This window comes from Pelobates fuscus, chromosome 6, assembly GCF_036172605.1.
Source record: "Pelobates fuscus isolate aPelFus1 chromosome 6, aPelFus1.pri, whole genome shotgun sequence".
NCBI lineage: Eukaryota > Metazoa > Chordata > Amphibia > Anura > Pelobatidae > Pelobates > Pelobates fuscus.
In genome coordinates this window covers 297,341,914-297,361,910 of record NC_086322.1, presented here as the reverse complement: position 1 = coordinate 297,361,910, position 19,997 = coordinate 297,341,914, and the positions used below count along the sequence as shown (strand labels likewise).

The 19,997-nt window shown below is 47.7% G+C and overlaps 1 protein-coding gene across 4 annotated transcripts; it reads left to right on the top strand.

The window, feature by feature from the left end:
• Positions 1–9,130: 9,130 nt before the first annotated feature.
• Positions 9,131–18,062, top strand: BIRC7 (baculoviral IAP repeat containing 7). 4 transcript variants are annotated; one of them, XM_063459571.1, is made up of 7 exons: positions 9,131–9,702; positions 13,201–13,300; positions 13,394–13,475; positions 13,566–13,608; positions 14,900–15,094; positions 15,868–15,936; positions 17,309–18,062. In XM_063459571.1, the coding sequence occupies exons 1-7, from the start codon at positions 9,150–9,152 to the stop codon at positions 17,506–17,508; spliced, it is 1,242 nt and encodes a 413-aa protein (XP_063315641.1). In that variant the 5' UTR covers positions 9,131–9,149; the 3' UTR covers positions 17,509–18,062. The 4 variants fall into 4 exon arrangements, with proteins under 4 accessions (XP_063315641.1, XP_063315640.1, XP_063315643.1 ...); XM_063459570.1 differs by having other exon boundaries at positions 15,865–15,936; XM_063459573.1 differs by lacking the exon at positions 14,900–15,094.
• Positions 18,063–19,997: the final 1,935 nt, after the last annotated feature.

Genomic DNA, 19,997 nt, shown 5'->3' with positions numbered 1-19,997 from the left:
GGTTGGGGGTCTCCCGGGGTCACACTGAGCTAACACAGAGGGTGGGGGTCTCCTGAGGTCACACTGAGCTAACACAGAGGGTGGGGGTCACAGAGGTTGGGGGTCTCCCAGGGTCACACTGAGCTAACTCAGAGGGTGGGGGGTCTCCCGGGGTCACACTGAGCTAACACAGAGGTTGGGAGTCTCCCAGGGTCACACTGAGCTAATACAAAGGGTGGGTGTATCCTAGGGCCACACTAGGAATCACCTGTAGCGGATTGTGTTGGGCTGTACCGATGTATTATTGTTATAATGTTAAGTTTAGCTTTATTTCCTTTGTAACCACGGATTGTATGCAGCATTCGTCTGGTTGTTCGGTAAAAACACTCTGTTCGACATACGAACAAACTACCGAACAACCAGACCTCCCCAGAGTGAAGTGTGCCTCTCATTTACCTCCTGCATCTAAGTTCCAACAACATAATTGGTAATTCAACGAAAGGTATTATGTGTTCCCTGGGTGGCCGCCATTCTGTATACGAACATGTGGCGGCGGCGGCCATTTTAACATACGAATGCTCAGCGGTGTTTGGTTGTCGAGTGTCTGGAAGCCAAATCGGACACTCAACCACGCGAACACCGCTGAGACCTCCAGACTTCCATCATTTTGTGTAAAAACTACCAAACGGCCTGCCGTTCGGTAGAAAGAATCCCAGGAACAAGGGGATTCATACGAATCCAACCCCAGTCTATGTAACCCGGTACTTTCGTGTGTTTCATCTCTCAAACTGAGACCGACCGCAAGGCCAGAATGTATGGAGCTGATTTCGGCTACTACCTCCAGTGCAGTCGGTCAAATAAATACATCCATGTAACTCCCGAACCTCTGGTCCAATCCGGGTGATTTTTGAGTATGTTGCTCACTCAGATCAGGGCTACCCGGGGATGTATCTCTGGTATTAGGGGTACATCACGAAAACTGGGAGAAATGTGTCCTGCATAATGGGATTATGTGTCATGCTGAGGGGAGGAGATGTGTGGGAGGTAATGTGTAAAGGATTGGTTACTGTACTAATTACTGTAGGTACCTCCCTTGCATGGGAGAAATGCTTAAAAGAAGGATGTGTGGAATAAAAGTTAAGTTCTGCTCCTGATGCAGTGTGTCGTCCAGTCATTGGGAAAGGTGATGGGATATTCTTGGATTACTTTATTTACTGTGGATACTATTCTCTTGGATTTTACTACTTGTTCCTGAGCCTCACTTGGATTACCAGCGGAGATTGTCTGTGAGAGACCAGCTCTCTGCTACATCACCAGTGTCATGCTGATGTGGATATAGTCCACTATACGACGTGATGAAGACCACTACTTTTTTTAATGATACTATGACCGTATGAAGCAATATAAACCCTCTCGACAGATGACGATAGCGCTGTATGAAGCTATATAAACCAACTTGGCAGGTGACAATAGGACCATATGAAGTTATATAAATTCTTTCAGCAGGTGACAATAGGACCGTATAAAGCTATATAATCCCTCTTGGTAGGTGCCGATAGGACTAAATAAAGCTATAGAAACCCTCTTGGTAGGTGACAATAGGACTGTATTAAGCCATATAACCCTCTTGGTAGGTGACGATAGGACCATATAAAGCTATATAAACCCAACCAGCAGGTGACAATTGTGGCAGAACCAACCTCTGTGCACTGGAGAAGCCTGGTTGCTAGCCTCCTGCCCTGCGACTATGGCCCTGGGGTGTATTGCCCTTTAAGGAACTGAGTTGGGGCTTATGGACTATGGATTATACTGTTACTGACCCTTTAAGAACTGTATTTGGGCATAATGGATTTTGATAATTCTGTTCCTGGCCTTTTAATTACTTTGGAGCAGTGTTGCAACTTTAAATTGGCACTTCGGATACAGCCGAAGTAGTCGAAGTGGCCGCCATTCGACAAACGAACACGTGGCGGCGGCCATCTTTGTTCATTCGAACGAGGTCAGCGGTATGTGTAGCCAAATCCATGGAACTGAAATCGGCTACACATTTCAACGAACACCGCTGACCCTTACCTTCTCCTACACTGACTTTCAGCTGCAGAGACTAGAGACGCACGTTCGAATAGGACTTAGTCGTTTTTCTGCATAAAAATTGACCGGCCGCACAGCCCAAATCTATGGAACTGTTTTGGGCAGGAAAATGTGCTTGCGGTCGGTCATAAAGGACTTCCGTCTAACTTTTTATGTACTGGGGGGATTTGTATGATTTTTGATTATGTTTATATTTAAAGTATGCTGATTCTGAATATGTACGTTTTATGTGAATATGATGCATATTTTTAAAGTTACAGTGTATGTATAAAAGGTGTATTTTTCCTGCCTGTGATAAATTACATTAACCCATTGTGTTCAGTAATTATATCACAGGCAGAGGGGAGGGATTGTATGTTTGTGCTGGGTGTGTTTTACGGTTTTCCTGTATATGATTGGTTGTACTTTGTCCCACCCTGTGGGATGACCCCTTGCATGGGGACTAGCATAAAAGCCAGTGTGTGGTCATTAAAAGTTCAGATCATCTTGTACCTTCATGAAGTTTCGGCTCATGAAGTTTGGGGGATTGGAGAACTACACTCTGGGGATTGCTATAATCACTATACTCCCCAGGGTATAACCACTAAGCTTTGCTAGGAGCTTGTTCGTGTTCCTGCTCTCTGGAATTCGGAGAGGTCCACCTACTGGAAGCTGGACCCTGGTCTTAGGTCCAGAGTGGGTGGAGACGGCAAGACCCCAACCAAGCTACGGCGGTTCGTGGGGTCTGCAGTGGTTATGGTGTCAGGCAGAGTGCTTGAAGTCCTCGTAAAGCACTAGGAGCATCCGTCAGCGGAAGGTACCCGGTCGGGGTGCCAGCGGTTCTGTTACAACAAAAGGACTATATAGAGCTATATAAACCCTCTAGAAGGTTTTTCATCTTTTACACAGGAATCTAGAGAATCTTAACCTAATGAGGAAGGGATTGGGGTGAGGTGGTAAAGAAGATACGGAATGGGGGAAATTGAGGAGAAAGGTGGTAAAGATGGTGAAGGAGACAGTGGTGGTAAAGATTGTAGGGTTGTTAAGCGGGGTGCTAGGCAGACAGTGGTAAAACAGAGGTAGATACTGGTAGTGGGTGTATGTAAGAGGGTAATTAGGGAACAGGGATAACAGCAGATACCAGTCTATCCCTGAAAAGTAGCACCCCCTACTGTATGTGACAGCTGTGACGGAAGCTCCCATGCCACAGAGGCTTGAAGGCCAGCCTCCTAACCACAGAATATGGACATGGTCCCAATAGCTCCTATAAAGGGGCTGTTGTCGCTATGGGGAGGGGTATAGGTGCTCTGGACATTCATTGTGCTTCTGAGAGGGACTTGAAGACCTCTGGGGATCACTTGGACTCACTATACACATTGTGCACCTGACTGGAAGATACCCTGAAACTCTGTAACTGTTCCTCGGAACAGGACTGTGCTGAGGTCCGGTAAATAGTTTAGCTGGTATCACTTGGTTCCTCGACTCCCAAAAAGAGCTCTTTGGAGGGAAGGTCGGGGAGGCATCAGAAGATAACTGGGGCTGTAACTTGAACGTTGATTCTCCATTCAGGATGCTATTTGGACAGCGGGGTCACTCGGTGATGAGCTTTCCAGGGACATATATTGTGTGGATGTACGGTCCAGGAAAAGTGTGCTGTGGCTCTATGACCATGAGGGCACAGCAGGGAGTGTGTTAGCTGGGGAGAATGTGATTAAATCCCTACACAGTGTGGTGCCAGGGAGGGACATTTGTACAGTACATTGTATTATATGCATGATTCCCTGCAGGACGAGTCAACATTGCTGTGTATAAATAGCTGTGTTCTGTACAATAATGATAATTCTACCCGCAACATTCAGACTGGTCTAATGTGTGGGGAAAAGCTATAATCACTGCTTTACAGGAGAGAGGATCTCCAGAGCTATATTTACTGCAGCCTTGTCTGGTGAAAGAGGTCCTCAGAGACCCCAGTCAAGTTTAGCGGCTTAGGGCGAAGTCCTCTAGAGTCGCTGGTAGCAGCGAGAAAGCTGACCTGGCGGAGGTACTCAGTCGGAGTATGGAAGCTCTATCAAAATAACAACCTGCACAGAATAGGAACACCAACACCCCCTAGTGTCAGAATGTAATATCACTCCCTAGAATCTCCAGTAACCCCCCCCCCCCCAGTGTGTGTATTGAATACCAGCCCCCCAGTTTGTGTATTGAATACCATTCCCCCAGTTTGTGTATTGAATATCAGCCCCCTGTGTGTGTATTGAATACCATTTCCCCAGTTTGTGTATTGAATACCATTCCCCAGTTTGTGTATTGAATACCAGCCCCCTGTGTGTGTATTGAATACCATTCCCCCAGTTTGTGTATTGAATACCAACCCCACAGTTTGTGTATTGAATACCAGCCCCCCTGTGTGTGTACTGAATACCAGCCCCCCTGTGTGTATTGAATACCAGCCCCCCTCCCCGTGTATATTAAATACCAGCCCCCCTGGTAGCCCCCCGTATATTAAATACCAGCACCCCTAGTAGCCCCCCCCCCCGGTGTGTACTAAATACCAGCCCCCCCGGTAGCCCCCCCCGGTGTATATTAAATACCAGCCCCCCTGGTAGCCCCCCCCCCTGTATATTAAATACCAGCCCCCCTGGTAGCCCCCCCCGGTGTATATTAAATACCAGCCCCCCTAGTAGTCCGTCCCCCCCGTGTATATTAAATACCAGCCCCCCCTAGTAGCCCCCCGTGTATATTAAATACCAGCCCCCCCCAGTGCATAAAAAAACAGCCCCCTAGTAGCCCCCCCTGTATATTAAATACCAGCCCCCCTGGTAGCCCCACCCCCATGTATATTAAATACCATCCCCCCTGGTAGCCCCCCCCCGGTGTATATTAAATACCAGCCCCCCTGGTAGCCCCCCCCCCCGTGTATATTAAATACCAGCCCCCCTGGTAGCGCCCCCCAGGTGTATATTAAATACCAGCCCCCCTGGTAGCCCCACCCCCATGTATATTAAATACCAGCCCCCCTGGTAGCCCCCCCCCCGGTGTATATTAAATACCAGCCCCCCTAGTAGTCCTCCCCCCCCGTGTATATTAAATACCAGCCCCCCCTAGTAGCCCCCCGTGTATATTAAATACCAGCCCCCCCCAGTGCATAAAAAAACAGCCCCCTAGTAGCCCCCCCTGTATATTAAATACCAGCCCCCCTGGTAGCCCCACCCCCATGTATATTAAATACCATCCCCCCTGGTAGCCCCCCCCCGGTGTATATTAAATACCAGCCCCCCTGGTAGCCCCCCCCCCCCCGTGTATATTAAATACCAGCCCCCCTGGTAGCGCCCCCCAGGTGTATATTAAATACCAGCCCCACTAGTAGCCCCCCCTCAGGTGTATATTAAATACCAGCCCCCCCCCCGTGTATATTCAAATATTAAATACAAGCCCCTCTAGGTGTATATTAAATGGTACCCCCCCCCCCGTGTATATTAAATACCAGCCCCCCTAGTAGTCCCCCCCCGTGTATATTAAATACCAGCCCCCCCGTGTATATTAAATACCAGCCCCCCCAGTGTATAAAAAAAACAGCCCCCCTAGTAGCCCCCCCCCTGTATATTAAATACCAGCCCCCCCAGGGGGGGAGTGGCTAGCCGAGCAAGCAACCAGACGTGCTGATGTGGAGCTCCTGCAAGCCCCATCGATAAAAACACTATTTAGCCACGAAGATTAATTTTAAAACAACCAAAAAGAAAACCTGTGCAGAACCCCCACCGAGAGAAATGGGACGGAAAAACCGCAAACTGACCCACTCGGGGAGCTCTAAACAGCCCGATATCCGTACGTCCTTCGACAGGCCGCAACAACAGGCGCAGCCCAAGATGGCGCCCGAACAGGCCCGAGACTCTAGCTCTTCCGACGACTACCTAGAGGAAGATGACAACGAGCCATCGGGGACACCGACCCGGGTGTACCCGAGCGAAGACTCAGACTCCGACACCTCACCCTCCACTAAAAGGGACATTAAAAGACTGCTGGTTGACCTGCGGGAGGTCTGGAAGGCCGACTGGCGGGGGTGCGGTCTGAAGTTGATGGAATAACCACGCGGATCAGCGCGGTGGAAACAAGGGAGGGGGAGAGAAACCAAGAGCTGACAGAAGCAAAGGCCCAAATAGAGGCCATGTCCCAGCAACTTACCAGACTCACACGAGCAGTCACCTCGCTGGAAGCGAGGCATCGTAAGAAAAACATTAGGATTCGCGGAGTCCCGGAGAGTGTGGGTATAGAGGCCATACTGGGCTTTGCCAACACAGTCGCAGAAACACTGGGAGTGCGACCCACAGCAGGAGCCTCACCCGTTACGGCGGCATTCAGAATTAGAAAGGCCCCAACGGCACCAGCAGACGCCCCAAGGGACGTCATAGCAGTCACGCAAGATATATCCACGAAAAGTGAGATCCTGGCCCGCTCCAGGAGCAACCCTACCACCATGGTGCAAGGCAACCCCGTCCGGATTTATGACGACCTCCCTTTCACGGTGCTCCTGGAGAGGCGGAGGTTCATGCCCGTGACAAGGGAACTCCGCGACAAGGGAATACGATACAGATGGGCTGCATCGGGCACCCTCATAGTGCAACAGGGAGATTTGGTGCTCACTTTATCGGCACATGAGGACCCGGCGGACTTCCTGAGGGCGCTACACCTGCCGACACAAACCTCCTCTACAAGGAAGGAAAACACTAACCTCAAGCCCGAGGGGCCCAGCCGGGCACGGAAGCAGACCACTGACGCCGAACACACGCAGCATAAGATAAGAGTTCTGCAACCACCATAGATTGGGGCACTGGGCGGTAAGCGAGACTTTTGCTACCCCAGAGGACACAAAAACACCCACCTTGCCCCCTGCCCAGGTCTTAGCCTGAATCGCTCACCACGGCCTCACAGGGACTCTCCCAACAGAAGTGAACCGTCCACATTACCATACTCGTGTAATTTTTATTATTATTTTATATATTTTAATGTTTTTTTTCGCTACACAAGTCACCTTTTGCAGTGTAAAATGTTTTTCTATTTTTCGATAAGGAAGGAAGAGCAATTCACTAATTTTGTGGTTCCCTGGCTGAACAAACGTCTTGATGGACAGTTGTGTCTATGCAGACTTTGCTTTCATGCTACCTGCCAACCTAGCAATGAGAAATAACTGGGCAACTAGTAGTTTTACGAGAATCTAAATGTTTTATATTCACTTGACTAATATTAGACACACTGGTTTATAGAGTGTAAGGTTTCTTTCTATCTGTGCTTATGCTTGTCTTGTCGGAAGTAACTCGTAGGGTGCGAGGACAAATGCATTACATGCCTCAGTAAACAAACCAATTGTTCCGAACGCAATCCACAATGCCATTGTTAGAACTAGGTTTCTCACATGTGACAAGTGACGCACGTCATCATAGGGTAATTCTAGCAGGACCTGCATGGCCGTTTAACAATACGTACCGTTCGCTAGAAATCTTTAATCTAGATGCAGTTTTGATAGCCTGGTAGATTGGCAATTATGGTCTCCCAACGTCTCTTGAGGGAACCCCTTTTTTCAAATTTTAATTTTCTCTATTCCCGTTGGCATTTAATGATGAATACCACTTTCACCCTGATTCGAACTTATAACTGCATTACCCACCTGAGTGTTTGACATGACCGGGAGATGGCGTGCAAACCAGTTACCCCTGCGGGTCATCCGGGGGGATTGTACCGCTGTCTCTGCGATATGCCCTGCACTCAGGTTCAATATCTCTGAGGGAATCTCAATACTTACACGAGGCGTCAGATCAGGTGTATTACTGACACGAGTCGAAGCCCACTCACACATTCCAACACAAAAGTTTACCTGGCCATATCGAATGGGTAATCCTCGATAACCTGATAGGTAATATAAATATGTCACCCCCAAGACTGCACTGTTGTCACACTGAGAATAGATAAGCTTGAATCTACCATTATAAGCTGTTTACATCACGTCTACAATGTTAACCTTGTTAATTTTTTATATCACTTTCCAAGGTGCACTGTATTTCTTATGCCATGTCATTTAATGTTAATGAAAGGTTCGCTGCACTATTGTGGCGCAGCGGGCCAGATTGTACTTTCATGCACAAACAAAAATAAAGAATTAAAAAAAAAATACCAGCCCCCCTGGTAGCCCCACCCCCATGTATATTAAATACCATCCCCCCTGGTAGCCCCCCCCCCCCTGTATATTAAATACCAGCCCCCCTGGTAGCGCCTCCCCCCCCCCCCCCCCGTGTATATTAAATACCAGCCCCCCTGGAAGCGCCCCCCAGGTGTATATTAAATACCAGCCCCACTAGTAGCCCCCCCCCCTAGTAGCCCCCCCTCAGGTGTATATTAAATACCAGCCCCCCCCCAGTGTATAAAAAAAACAGCCCCCCTAGTAGCCCCCCCCCGTATATTAAATACCAGCCCCCCTGGTAGCCCCACCCCCATGTATATTAAATACCATCCCCCCTGGTAGCCCCCCCCCCCCCCCGTGTATATTAAATACCAGCCCCCCTGGTAGCACCCCCCCCCCTCCGTGTATATTAAATACCAGCCCCCCCCGTGTATATTAAATACCAGCCCCCCTGGTAGCGCCCCCCAGGTGTATATTAAATACCAGCCCCACTAGTAGCCCCCCCTCAGGTGTATATTAAATACCAGCCCCCCCCCCCCCCCGTGTATATTCAAATATTAAATACAAGCCCCTCTAGGTGTATATTAAATGGTAGCCCCCCCCCCCTGTGTATACTAAATACCAGCCCCCGTAATAGCCCCCCCCCCCCCCCCCGTGTATATTAAATACCAGCCCCCGTAATAGCCCCCCCCCCGTGTATATTAAATACCAGCCCCCGTAATAGCCCCCCCCCGTGTATATTAAATACCAGCCCCCGTAATAGCCCCCCCGTGTATATTAAATACCAGCCCCCGTAGTAGCCCCCCCCCCCGTGTATATTAAATACCAGCCCCCCTGGTAGCCGCCCCCCCCCCCCCCCCGTGTGTATTAATACCAGCCCCCCTAGTAGCCCCCCCCTCCAGTTGCTGACTCAGCCCCCCCGCCCGTGATGAATTGCTGGGATGCTGTGGCCCGAGCTCGGCCCTTGCTGGACATGTCCGGAGAGGAGGAGATGTTGGGCCCCTGGAGCCGCGAGCACCGTCCTGGCTGGAGGCCCCCGGCTCTGGTGAAGCCCGGCATGCGGTTCGAGACGTGCAGGAGGCGCAGTTTCTGTGTGCGGCCCCCGGGGGCCGTGTGTCCGTGGGAGCTGGCCCGGGCCGGGTTCTATTACCTGGGCCCCGGGGACCGGGTGCAATGTTTCTGCTGCGGCCTGGTGCTGCGGAGCTGGGAGCCCGGGGACCGACCCTCCGCGGAGCACGGCCGCTTCTCCCCCCGCTGCCCCTTCCTGCTGGGCCGGCCGGTGGGCAACGTGCTGGCCGGGCTCGGGGACTCGGTGGACGGACAGATCCTGCGGCTCCCGGGGGCCCCGGAGGAAGAGGGCGGCCAGGCCGTGTACACCGACATGATGGAGGAGAGGGACCGGCTGGACACCTACCGGGACTGGCCTCCCTATGCCGAGGTGGCCCCCCACGTGCTGGCCCGGGCTGGCTTCTTCTACACAGGTACTGGGCCCAGGAGCTTGCAATCTACTGCAGCCTCATGTAGTCTCTTATTGCAGCAGATAAATGACTTGTCTGTAATGTTAAATTGATATCCCAATTTTAATTAACATATGAAACCATAGCAGCTCGGTCTGACTGGGGTCCTGGGAGTGGGGCGTGCTGGTTGCGGGGTCCTGGGAGTGGGGCGTGCTGGTTGCGGGGTCCTGGGAGTGGGGCGTGCTGGTTGCGGGGTCCTGGGAGTGGGGCGTGCTGGTTGCGGGGTCCTGGGAGTGGGGCGTGCTGGTTGCGGGGTCCTGGGAGTGGGGCGTGCTGGTTGCGGGGTCCTGGGAGTGGGGCGTGCTGGTTGCGGGGCACTGAGAGCGTTGGTGGTAGAAAGCAGATTGTGGGGCGTGCTGGTTGCGGGGCACTGAGAGCGTTGGTGGTAGAAAGCAGATTGTGGGGCGTGCTGGTTGCGGGGCACTGAGAGCGTTGGTGGTAGAAAGCAGATTGTGGGGCGTGCTGGTTACAGGGCCCTGTGAGTGGTGGGAGCAGATTTTGGGGCCCTGGGAGTGGTGGGAGCGGCGTGTTGGTTATGGGGTGGTAGGAGTGGGGCGTGTTGGTTATGGGGTGGTGGGAGCAGATTGTGGGGGTTTGATGGTTGTAAGGCGTGTTATGTGGCGCTGGGAGTGGGGGGTGCTGGTTACGGGGCGCTGGGAGTGGGGGGTGCTGGTTACGGGGCACTGGGAGTGGGGGGTGCTGGTTACGGGGCGCTGGGAGTGGGGGGTGCTGGTAGAAAGCAGATTGTGGGGCGTGCTGGTTACGGGGCTCTGGGAGCGTTGGTGGGACAAGCAGATTGTGGGGCGTGCTGGTTACGGGGCCCTGGGAGCGTTGGTGGTAGCAAGCAGATTGTGGGGCGTACTGGTTACAGGGCCCTGGGAGTGGTGGGAGCAGATTTTGGGGCCCTGGGAGTGGTGGGAGCGGCGTGTTGGTTATGGGGTGGTAGGAGTGGGGCGTGTTGGTTATGGGGTGGTGGAAGCAGATTGTGGGGTTTGATGGCTGTAAGGCGTGTTATGTGGCGCTGGGAGTGGGGCGTGTAGGTTACGGGCCCTGGGGGTGGTAGCAGATTGTGGGGCGTGCTGGCTACGGGGCCCTGGGAGTGGGGTGTGCTGGCTACGGGGCCCTGGGAGTGGGGCGTGCTGGTTACGGGGCCCTGGGAGTGTTGGTGGTAGCAAGCAGATTGTGGGGCGTGCTGGTTACGGGGCCCTGGGAGTGGGGCGTGCTGGTTACGGGGCCCTGTGAGCATTGGTGGTAGCAAGCAGATTGTGGGGAGTGGTGGGAGCAGATTTTGGGGCCCTGGGAGTGGTGGGAGCGGCGTGTTGGTTATGGGGTGGTAGGAGTGGGGCGAGTTGGTTATGGGGTGGTGGGAGCAGATTGTGGGGGTTTGATGGTTGTAAGGCGTGTTATGTGGCGCTGGGAGTGGGGCATGTAGGTTACGGGCCCTGGGAGTGGTGGGAGCAGATTGTAGGGTTTGATGGTTGTAAGGCGTGTTGATTGTGGAGCGTGTAGGTTACGGGGCCCTGGGAGTGGTGGGAGCAGATTGTGGGGGCTGGGTGTGAATTTTCGTGTCAATGCTGGTCACAGCTCAGCCATTGTTATCAACATTTTGCCATGTAAATGTAACAAATACCTGCCCGCCGCCCCCATGTGAATTGTGCACATTTCCAAAGTTATTTTAGGGCAAAATAGATGAATTGGGTGAAGAAAAATCTGTGTAACCTGTCGTTCAGCAATATTGGCCTAAATTTGGAGATTCCCATTAAATTCTAGCAATTCCAATCTAGTGCCCCGTATAAAGGGGGCATTCTAGCTAAAGCTGTCAATGGCACAAGGTTCACACAGTCTATTGTTACACATCTAGAAACAGTATTCTGCTGTCACTGCAACACGAGTCATCAGCCAATCACAGGACTCTCCTGGTGTCACATGACTACAGGCTACAATTAATCTGCCCAGGCAAAAATTAGGAGCACCGATTCAATGACACTCAAGAATGGATTTTGGGTGTATTATTTTTCTTTGGGGGGGGGGGGGTGATGTATCCAATGGTGGTCTTCATTGCCGACCCCGATATAGAGGAAGGAGCCTGGTGCCTGAATCTGCCAGCAATATTATGGGGGATTTTGTTTAATTGCAGACTGCAGGTAAGGCAGAGATAAGGCTCAAAGTTTTTGTTGACTTTCTAAGGGGGTTAAACTACGGCTCGTTCTGCTATATACCCTAAAGTGGCAGGGGGTTTTAGAGGAGTGTCCATGTTATACATTCAGAGATTATTAATTAGTGTATCATGAATGGAAAACCTGCAAAATGAAGGCAACATTCCCAGCTCTGATATAGTCATGTATTTTTTTTTTTTAGACCAAATTTGTTTGCAGTTCTGCTTTTAATTCATTCATGTTTGTTTAGTAAATACCTTTTTAAGCGTAGTAGTGTAATGTCCACTGGTAAAGCACTGTGGCTGCTCTGCCATCTTGTGGTCCATTTCACAATATAAGCCCATTCAATCGCTCATAGAAATAACTGCTGCAGAATTTGCAAAAATCCTCTTTATTAAAGGATTGAATGTAAAATATAAATCTGTGTGTTTATTCTATTAGGAGCCTCCACTAGTAGCTCATTCATTTGTAAGTAGTAAATCTCTGTTTTGGTAATGATGATGGGGGGGGGGGGCTATTTTAGCCTGCTTCCTGGGGAATGATGTCTGCAGACACCTGACACAAGTGGTGTGAGGTCCATAGCTGCAAGAACAAACCAGAACTGGGGCAACTATTAGGGGTCTCTTTGTACTGCAGGGGTGTCATAAAACTTGTTTTTATTTTGTTATAGATGGAAAATATATTGGTACCCATTTTTCTGTAAATATATTGTTTTGTGGGTCTGTAGCTACGAGCAGGGGCCCTCTCTCCACCAGGAATAGATTCACCCCATCAGGAGCCTATTTATAAGTTTATGGGATAAGTAGTTCACCGCCATGGAACATGTAAAACACAGTTACTGGTACTTCTCTGTAAATTGATGGGGAAGTGTACAGTGGTTGCCAGGGTTTGTGACTCTGTCCTACTCCTAGCTGTATATGGGCACATGGGCAGCCTAACACTGAATGATTTGCTGGCTCCGCCCTAGCTGTATATGGGTACACTGGCAGCCTGACACGAAGTAATTGACTGTCCAGGTTCGTGATTCTGTCCTAGATGTATGTGGGCACACTGGTAGCCCGACACAAAGTGTTCATCTTGCGGTTATCTGCTAGTCTCAGGTGATTTTTAAAATTGAAATGATGCAAAGAGTGACCTTTTACATTATAACACAGATCCACATGGAATCGTGAATGCCACTGATCAATTCAAAGTCTGGGTTGTTAGTGTTAATATTAGGTTTCCTGAATTTAAAGTGCCCAATGTCAAATCCAGCAAATTACATCAAAAGGCCCAAAATGGACCAATGCATTTGCTTCCCTTCCAGGTCACAGAGATAATGTGAAGTGTTTTCACTGCGATGGGGGTTTGAGGAACTGGGAGAGAGGGGACGACCCCTGGAGAGAGCACGCCAAGTGGTTTCCAAGGTATAATACTTCACAGCTTTATTGGGGGCAGGCTGGGGAAGGAAGGTGGGCAGGGGTTGGTGGTGTTAACCTGCATTTTGTCTCCTGTGACAGGTGTGAATTCCTAGTGCGTTCCATGGGACAGACGTACGTTCAGAATATACAGGAATCTTTTTTCAATAGTCCAGATGTCTCTGTGAGTTGGCAATTAATGGGGTTAACATGTCGGGGATCCTGGGCTAGGTTTAACCTCACACTCGGCTAATTCTGGTTTTCTACTCCACAGCCTGAACATCCTCGCATATCTGTCAGTCCTGCTTCCATGACCGGTGAGGTTTTTTTTTATTTGCTATGGTCCAAATAGTGGCAGTACCATTGTGCCTTGAGATCACCACTGCCTGCGTGCCATGAGATCGCCATCTCTTACCTGGCTGTTGTAGTAGGGTGTGTTCATTGTGCGTGTGGCATTAGGTCGGTGACAGATTGTTCAGTTCTATCTTCGTATTAAGACTCTATAAGATGCCTTATATTGGTCTCTACCCAGTGTGGGGGAGTGCGCGACTACAGGGCATTAAATTCTGTAAGCTCCAAACTATCGGACCTGTTTAGAATAGCATGAGCGCCTGCTAAGGATCAGAGCTAACTGCTTCCAGTGTGTGCATCGGCCAGTTTAGAACACTTAGAAGTTCCCGATGCAGTTTTGCAGAGCTGATCTGTTAATCGCTCTGGCATATTATTATAATAACTAATCTAACAGGTTTCTGGTACACGGGCTGCAGTTTGGATTGCCATAAAATGCTGCCATTGCCGCAGCGAACTGTAACGGATCATTGTCTGCTAGTTGTGTGCGTGGCGGGTTTCACTTGCACAGGTCATTCTTGAAGCCCCGAGCTGTAGACATTACTTGCCATCATTCTCAGCCTGGCGCAGCTTAATTGGCCATAGTTAGTCCACAACCACTAGAGGGCGTCAGGGCTATGGCAGGCTTTCTTGTAATCTGTCTGATTATCGGGCTTAGGACAGAAACCTCTGTGAAACGGTTTGGAGTGAGACTAAATTCCTTCAAAGTGAGGTGGTAAGTGACTGCCATGGCAGTTTGTTGCCCCTGGGTTACTCCAATGTACCCTTCAGGAAGCTCATACAGTGAGTACTCACAGGAACAAGCTGGCAGTGAGTGTTTTATAAAGTGTTGGGTTCCTTTTACTTAATGTACCCAATGTACTCACTCTGGCTATGGAGCAACACTTTTAATTTATAAATCGAACCGGAAATGAATCCAGTTTAATGCTTTAAAATGTGTCCTATTCATAAAGATTAGCCATGGTATTGCTATGGTCGTGTTTTTACAGATTAAACTGCAACATCTGAACAGACATGGCTAGAATGATTTGCAAAGTGCTTTAAACATTAAGCCAATTCTAGATTGATCTATGCAAACAGTTTGTATTGGAGCATGTCTGTCAGACAGCTGGTCTGTAAACGGATAATTTTATATCCTTTTACCTGGTTCTCATGCCCAGTGTTTCTTCCTAACCTTGTTGGTGGGTGGGGGATCTGGAAAAGTCGTCTTTTTGCAGTACAGTTGAATGTGACTTCTCCTTGCCCCCTGGTACCTTGCAGATGCTCCTGGTGACTGTCACTCTGCCCTTCAGTCCTCTTTAGTACAAGGGGCCCTACACATGGGCTTTGCTGAGGACCTGGTGCTAACTCTGGTACAGAGTAGGCAGCTGTTGACCGGGACCTCGTACACGTCTCTGTCTGACCTTGTGACTGACCTAGTAGGGGCGGAAGAGGAGAGAATTTCGCAGAGAGGAGGTACCTTGATCCCATTTTTATGATGGAATATTAAGACGCATTCTCATGGCATGACGTAAAGCTAATCTCTGGTAGCCCTGCTTTAACACAGGTGGGTCAAGCTTCAGATGGTCTGAATCAAAAGACCTTGCATGACTTACCATTATTAAAGCAGGGGTATGATTGAGGGGAGGGGTGTGTCTGGATGGATATTTTGGCAGTGTGCCGAGATAGCGTCTCTATTCATGGTTTAACTATCAGAATGATCACTCCCAGTGTGCTGACACTCCTGTGGTGGTAGACGGCTTTTCACTGTAGCTGGACGTTCTTTCATGTTTCTGTCACAGTAAATACATGTGGTGCCAGCTGTCTCACCGAGGTTTGGTGATGGTTACGCGATTGTGTCGGTACCTGGGTGTAAATGCCGGCTCTGAGAGTTGCTGTGATGTACTGCTGTCTCCTATCAGGTTCTTCACTAAACACCAACATGTCAGGAAATTGCTAAACTAGCAGAAGCCCTGTGGATTTGGAGAATTCTTATTTTACACTATATTCAGTCTCTCAATTCCGTAGTGAATTCCTGGCAATAGTTGGTGAACAGCCCACAGCCACATATTCACATCTGTTTCTGTATAATTCCCACTCTGCTTCATTATGGGGCATTGAATGGGATTTTTTAAGACCTGTATTAACACTCTACTAACCTAGCACGGCCTACCTGCTCAGGAATAGAACAGTCTAAGCTGTAACTACCCCAGCTCGGTTCTAATCTAAATCCATATTTTTCTCAGCAGAGCCAGCAAGATTCCCAGAGGCTCCGATCCAGACTGAAGGCTCTGAATCCCAGCATCAGAAGAACACAGGTAACATGTTGTATAGCCACGTACCGAATTAGTAAATGGATTGTAAGCATTCAGCTTCCTCGCTCTTGTACTGTAAATGGGTAATATTTGGAGTATTAGAAAATGGATCGACAAAACTTGTAGCTGCAACAGTGGGGCTTATTAGGGCATGTTAGCCCCTTAATAAACATGTTGCACGCTGCATCATCCGTGTTCTTTGGAAATGTACGGCAGCATGCAATATCCTGCATATTTACTGCACTCCCTGCATGCTTTCCACTTTGGAATAACCGATCCTTGAGTAGTGGAGAACAGAGAAACTGGGAATATTAGTCACAGAAGACCCTTCCTAAAACATGGACGCACAACAACGTACCCTGTGTTAGGAGAGCCCCTCTTCATACTTCCTTATCAGGTCAGCCGTTGACAGCACCATATGATCTAAATGATCTGTCAGGAGAGGACACCCAGAGAGGCATATTGTGAGGAGATCACTACTGTGATTGTTTGCAGCCAGGGTGTGAATTAAAAGCCGCTTACTCAGTGCTCAGACTGGGTGCCGACTAATGGTGCAGCATTCTGCAAAATCTTTTTTTATTTTTTAGCAAGAACTACAAAGATTTAAGCATGCAAAAATACGGCATATTGATCATTCTAAAATCGATCGACTGCATTAAAGGAACACTAGGCACCATAACCACTTCTTCTCATGAAGTGACCTGGGTGCCATGCACCCCCTGTTTTTTTAAACCTGTAGCTGAAAATATTGCTGTTTTTGCTGAAATTACAGTATTTTCTCTGCAGGGTTTTCCTGCCTCTAGTGACGGTCGATATAACAGCCACTGGAGACTTTCCATAGATTGGCTGAGATCATCAACATTGATGACCTCAGACAATGGGGCAGACCAGCGACAGGGAGACAGAGGTAATTTAAAAAAAAAAAAAAAAAGGGAATATTTTTTCGTTTTTAAACCCTGGCAGTGACTAGGGTAGTATAGTGTTGGGAATGTGTGTTTATTTTCCGAACGCTATAGCGTTCCTGTAACGTTATATTGGTGTCCGAAGTTTCCCTTTTTAACACTGTATTCACTAAAATGAGAATTCAACGTGAATTTCACAGGCTAAAATAGCCAAACTTTAAAAATTCTCCAAGTCAGCTATGCTTCCACTTCAGCTACTTTGGCCTTAAATATGAAATTCACTCTAAAAATGGAGCATATAATAATAAAAAAAAATTAAATAAATCTGGACTAATGGCGGACCCTGAATGCAGACATCTATGTGAGTAGCATTGTGTTCAGCGTCCTCTTGGTGTGTGGTAATCACTGAAAAAGGAACGTTTTAAGGAGGAATCTGCTTTGTTTAATTGTTTAAATGTTGTGTTTTCTCCTAGATCCCCCAATCAGTACAGAAGAGGAGCTACGACGTCTAAAGGAAGAGCGTGTGTGCAAAGTGTGCTTGGACAAAGACGTGTCTATGGTGTTTGTGCCATGTGGACACCTGGTGGTCTGCACAGACTGTGCCCCTAACCTTAGGACTTGCCCGATCTGCAGGGCTGTAATTCGAGGCAATGTGAGGGCCTTCATGTCTTGACCCCCTTGGCTGGCAAGCCAGATAATGCCACTGACTCATGGCTGGTGGGAGAGCTTAGCTTTTGGATTAAAGTGTTCAGTCTCAAACTGGCAGGAAATATTGGGGATTGCAGAACCATGGCTTGATATGCCAGTCTATATCCTTGCTGTTGGTTTTAGACCAACCGTCTCTAAACCGCTACATCCTGACATGTAGAGGAGGATGCTCACTCAGATTTTTACTTCTATGTCCAACCTACAGCCCTGGTTCCTGGGGGAGATTTCTACATCACGGATTACTGGTGGTGGAGATTCCTACAGAACTGATTCATAAGGAAGCAGGCTATTCCTACCATTCTTATTCCTGGTGCAGGGAATTCATATTGTCCTGATTCCTGGTGTAGGGGGTGCAGGGAATTCATACTGTCCTGGTGTAGGAGGTGCAGGGAAAGGACCTGGGGTGTAAAGACTGAGCTATCATACTTGCCATCCATCCATTCAGTGGAGTTTTGATTAATATTTCAATTAAATATAAATTATTAATTTATTTGCTAGAATAAAGTTTATAAACAATTATTGCTGTGGAGTATTTCGCATTAAAGTATATTTTTGTTTTATTGCCTTGCTTCCTGTGTGGTTTGATTTCCAGATAAACGGACCATTTCATCCTCACATTGTCAATTTAAAGTTTTTGTATGATTTTATGTTCAGTAATATCTATTGTCAAAATTTTTACTTGAAAAGTGGAGACTTGTTAAATGTGCCTTTTCTGTTTTTTAGTATTTTTTGTTGTTGTTGTTGTTGTTGTTTTGATAGTACACCTCTATAACCACAAGAGGGCTCCACTAACCACTTAATAGGGTCATCACATTGTGCTTGTAAATTCAAGACCATTAAACTCTCAAATCATAACCAAACTACTAAAACCCGTTAACCGAATGCTATAGATAGCACTTCCCCTGTCTAGGGGTGATCCTAAATGGTTTTATTTCAGCATTAGTTCTACAAAGTGATATATGATCATTAGACGTTCCTGTTAACCGTTCATTCAAACCGCAAAATTCCCTATACTAATTGATATAATGAGGAAGTATTAACCTGAGCAGTAGTGGGCAGCTGTGATTGGCTTAAAGTGTCAGCTGACCGCTTTCAGCCTATCACAGTGACTAATTGCTGGCATGGATCATATGGCTAGAAGGAAGTGTATAATCTCTGCCTTAGCCACACCTCCGGGGGGGGGCAGTGCTATGGGAAGCCAGGGACCCTCATTCACTGTTAAACTGCTCGAAAATAGGGGACTGCAGGCACTAAAATATTCCATCTCATTGAAGTGGTTAAACACTGACGTTAAACGGACTGGAGTTATATACAACCGTTATAGCTTTATTATTAATGTGTATGTTAAAATTAGAAATTACATGGTGTATTCCCATCCTTTAAATGGAACTCTTTTGCGAGAGAAAGGCAATCATCCATATTTATCTCCTCCTTGTTATCTATAGGAATCAAGAGATTCTACATTACTACAGCTTAAAGGTCTTTTAGATATTGTAGTTCAGACTGAATTTAGAAGGTAGGTGCCCTTGAGGTTAGAGTAACTCAGTGATGATTTAGTAGTGAAATTATCCCCTTACAGCAAAACACTGATTATAATATAGGGTATTCCTGAATAAACTGGTAACTGCAAATCTTTATTCTAACATGGTACATTTTATTCATTTCTTGAGGCGGGGACACAATTCTGTTTGTTACTATTGGCAGATTTATTGAGACACTAATAGTCATCAAAACAACTTTAGCTAAATAACGCAGTGTTGGTGTATAGATCATGCCCTTGCAGTCTCACTGCTCAATTCTCTGTCATCTAGGAGTTGAATCCCTTTGTTTATGCAGCCCTAGCCACACCTCCCTGTATGTGACTTACACAGCCTTCCTAAGGACTTCCTGTAAAGAGTCATCTAATGTATACACTGCAAATTCTGTTTACTTTAGAATTTATCTCCTGCTCTGTTGAAAACTTGCTAGACCTTGCAGGAGCCCCCTGTGTGTAAATGAAGGTTCAATTTACAGAGCAGAAAATAAACTTTTTTTTTTTTTTTTTTGTTATATCTGCTTGAACATGACAGAATTTTGTTTTCATGCAGACTGTTAAATGGCAGTGAAACTTCAGAGGCAGGATATATACACAAACGCATTAACTTGTTTTGGTGACTAGTGTCTCTTTAAGGGTGATTTTAACAATTTTTCCCTCCTGTAATTTAATAAGGAACAGTTTTGTTAGCACATATTAGTAGCATATTCTTTCAGCCAGAAACTTACGGTATTTATTTTCTTTTCAGTTTGTGCCAGGGGAACCCTCCCCCCCTCTTCTGTGTTTCTTATAGAACTGAAAAAATAGCTTGAATGTTTTCTCTTTAATAATTATAAATGACATTTTAACACAGACTTTGCTATGATGTCTTAATAAAATGCAGCAAATTACATCCTTTTTCCAGAAAGAAGAGGGTTTGC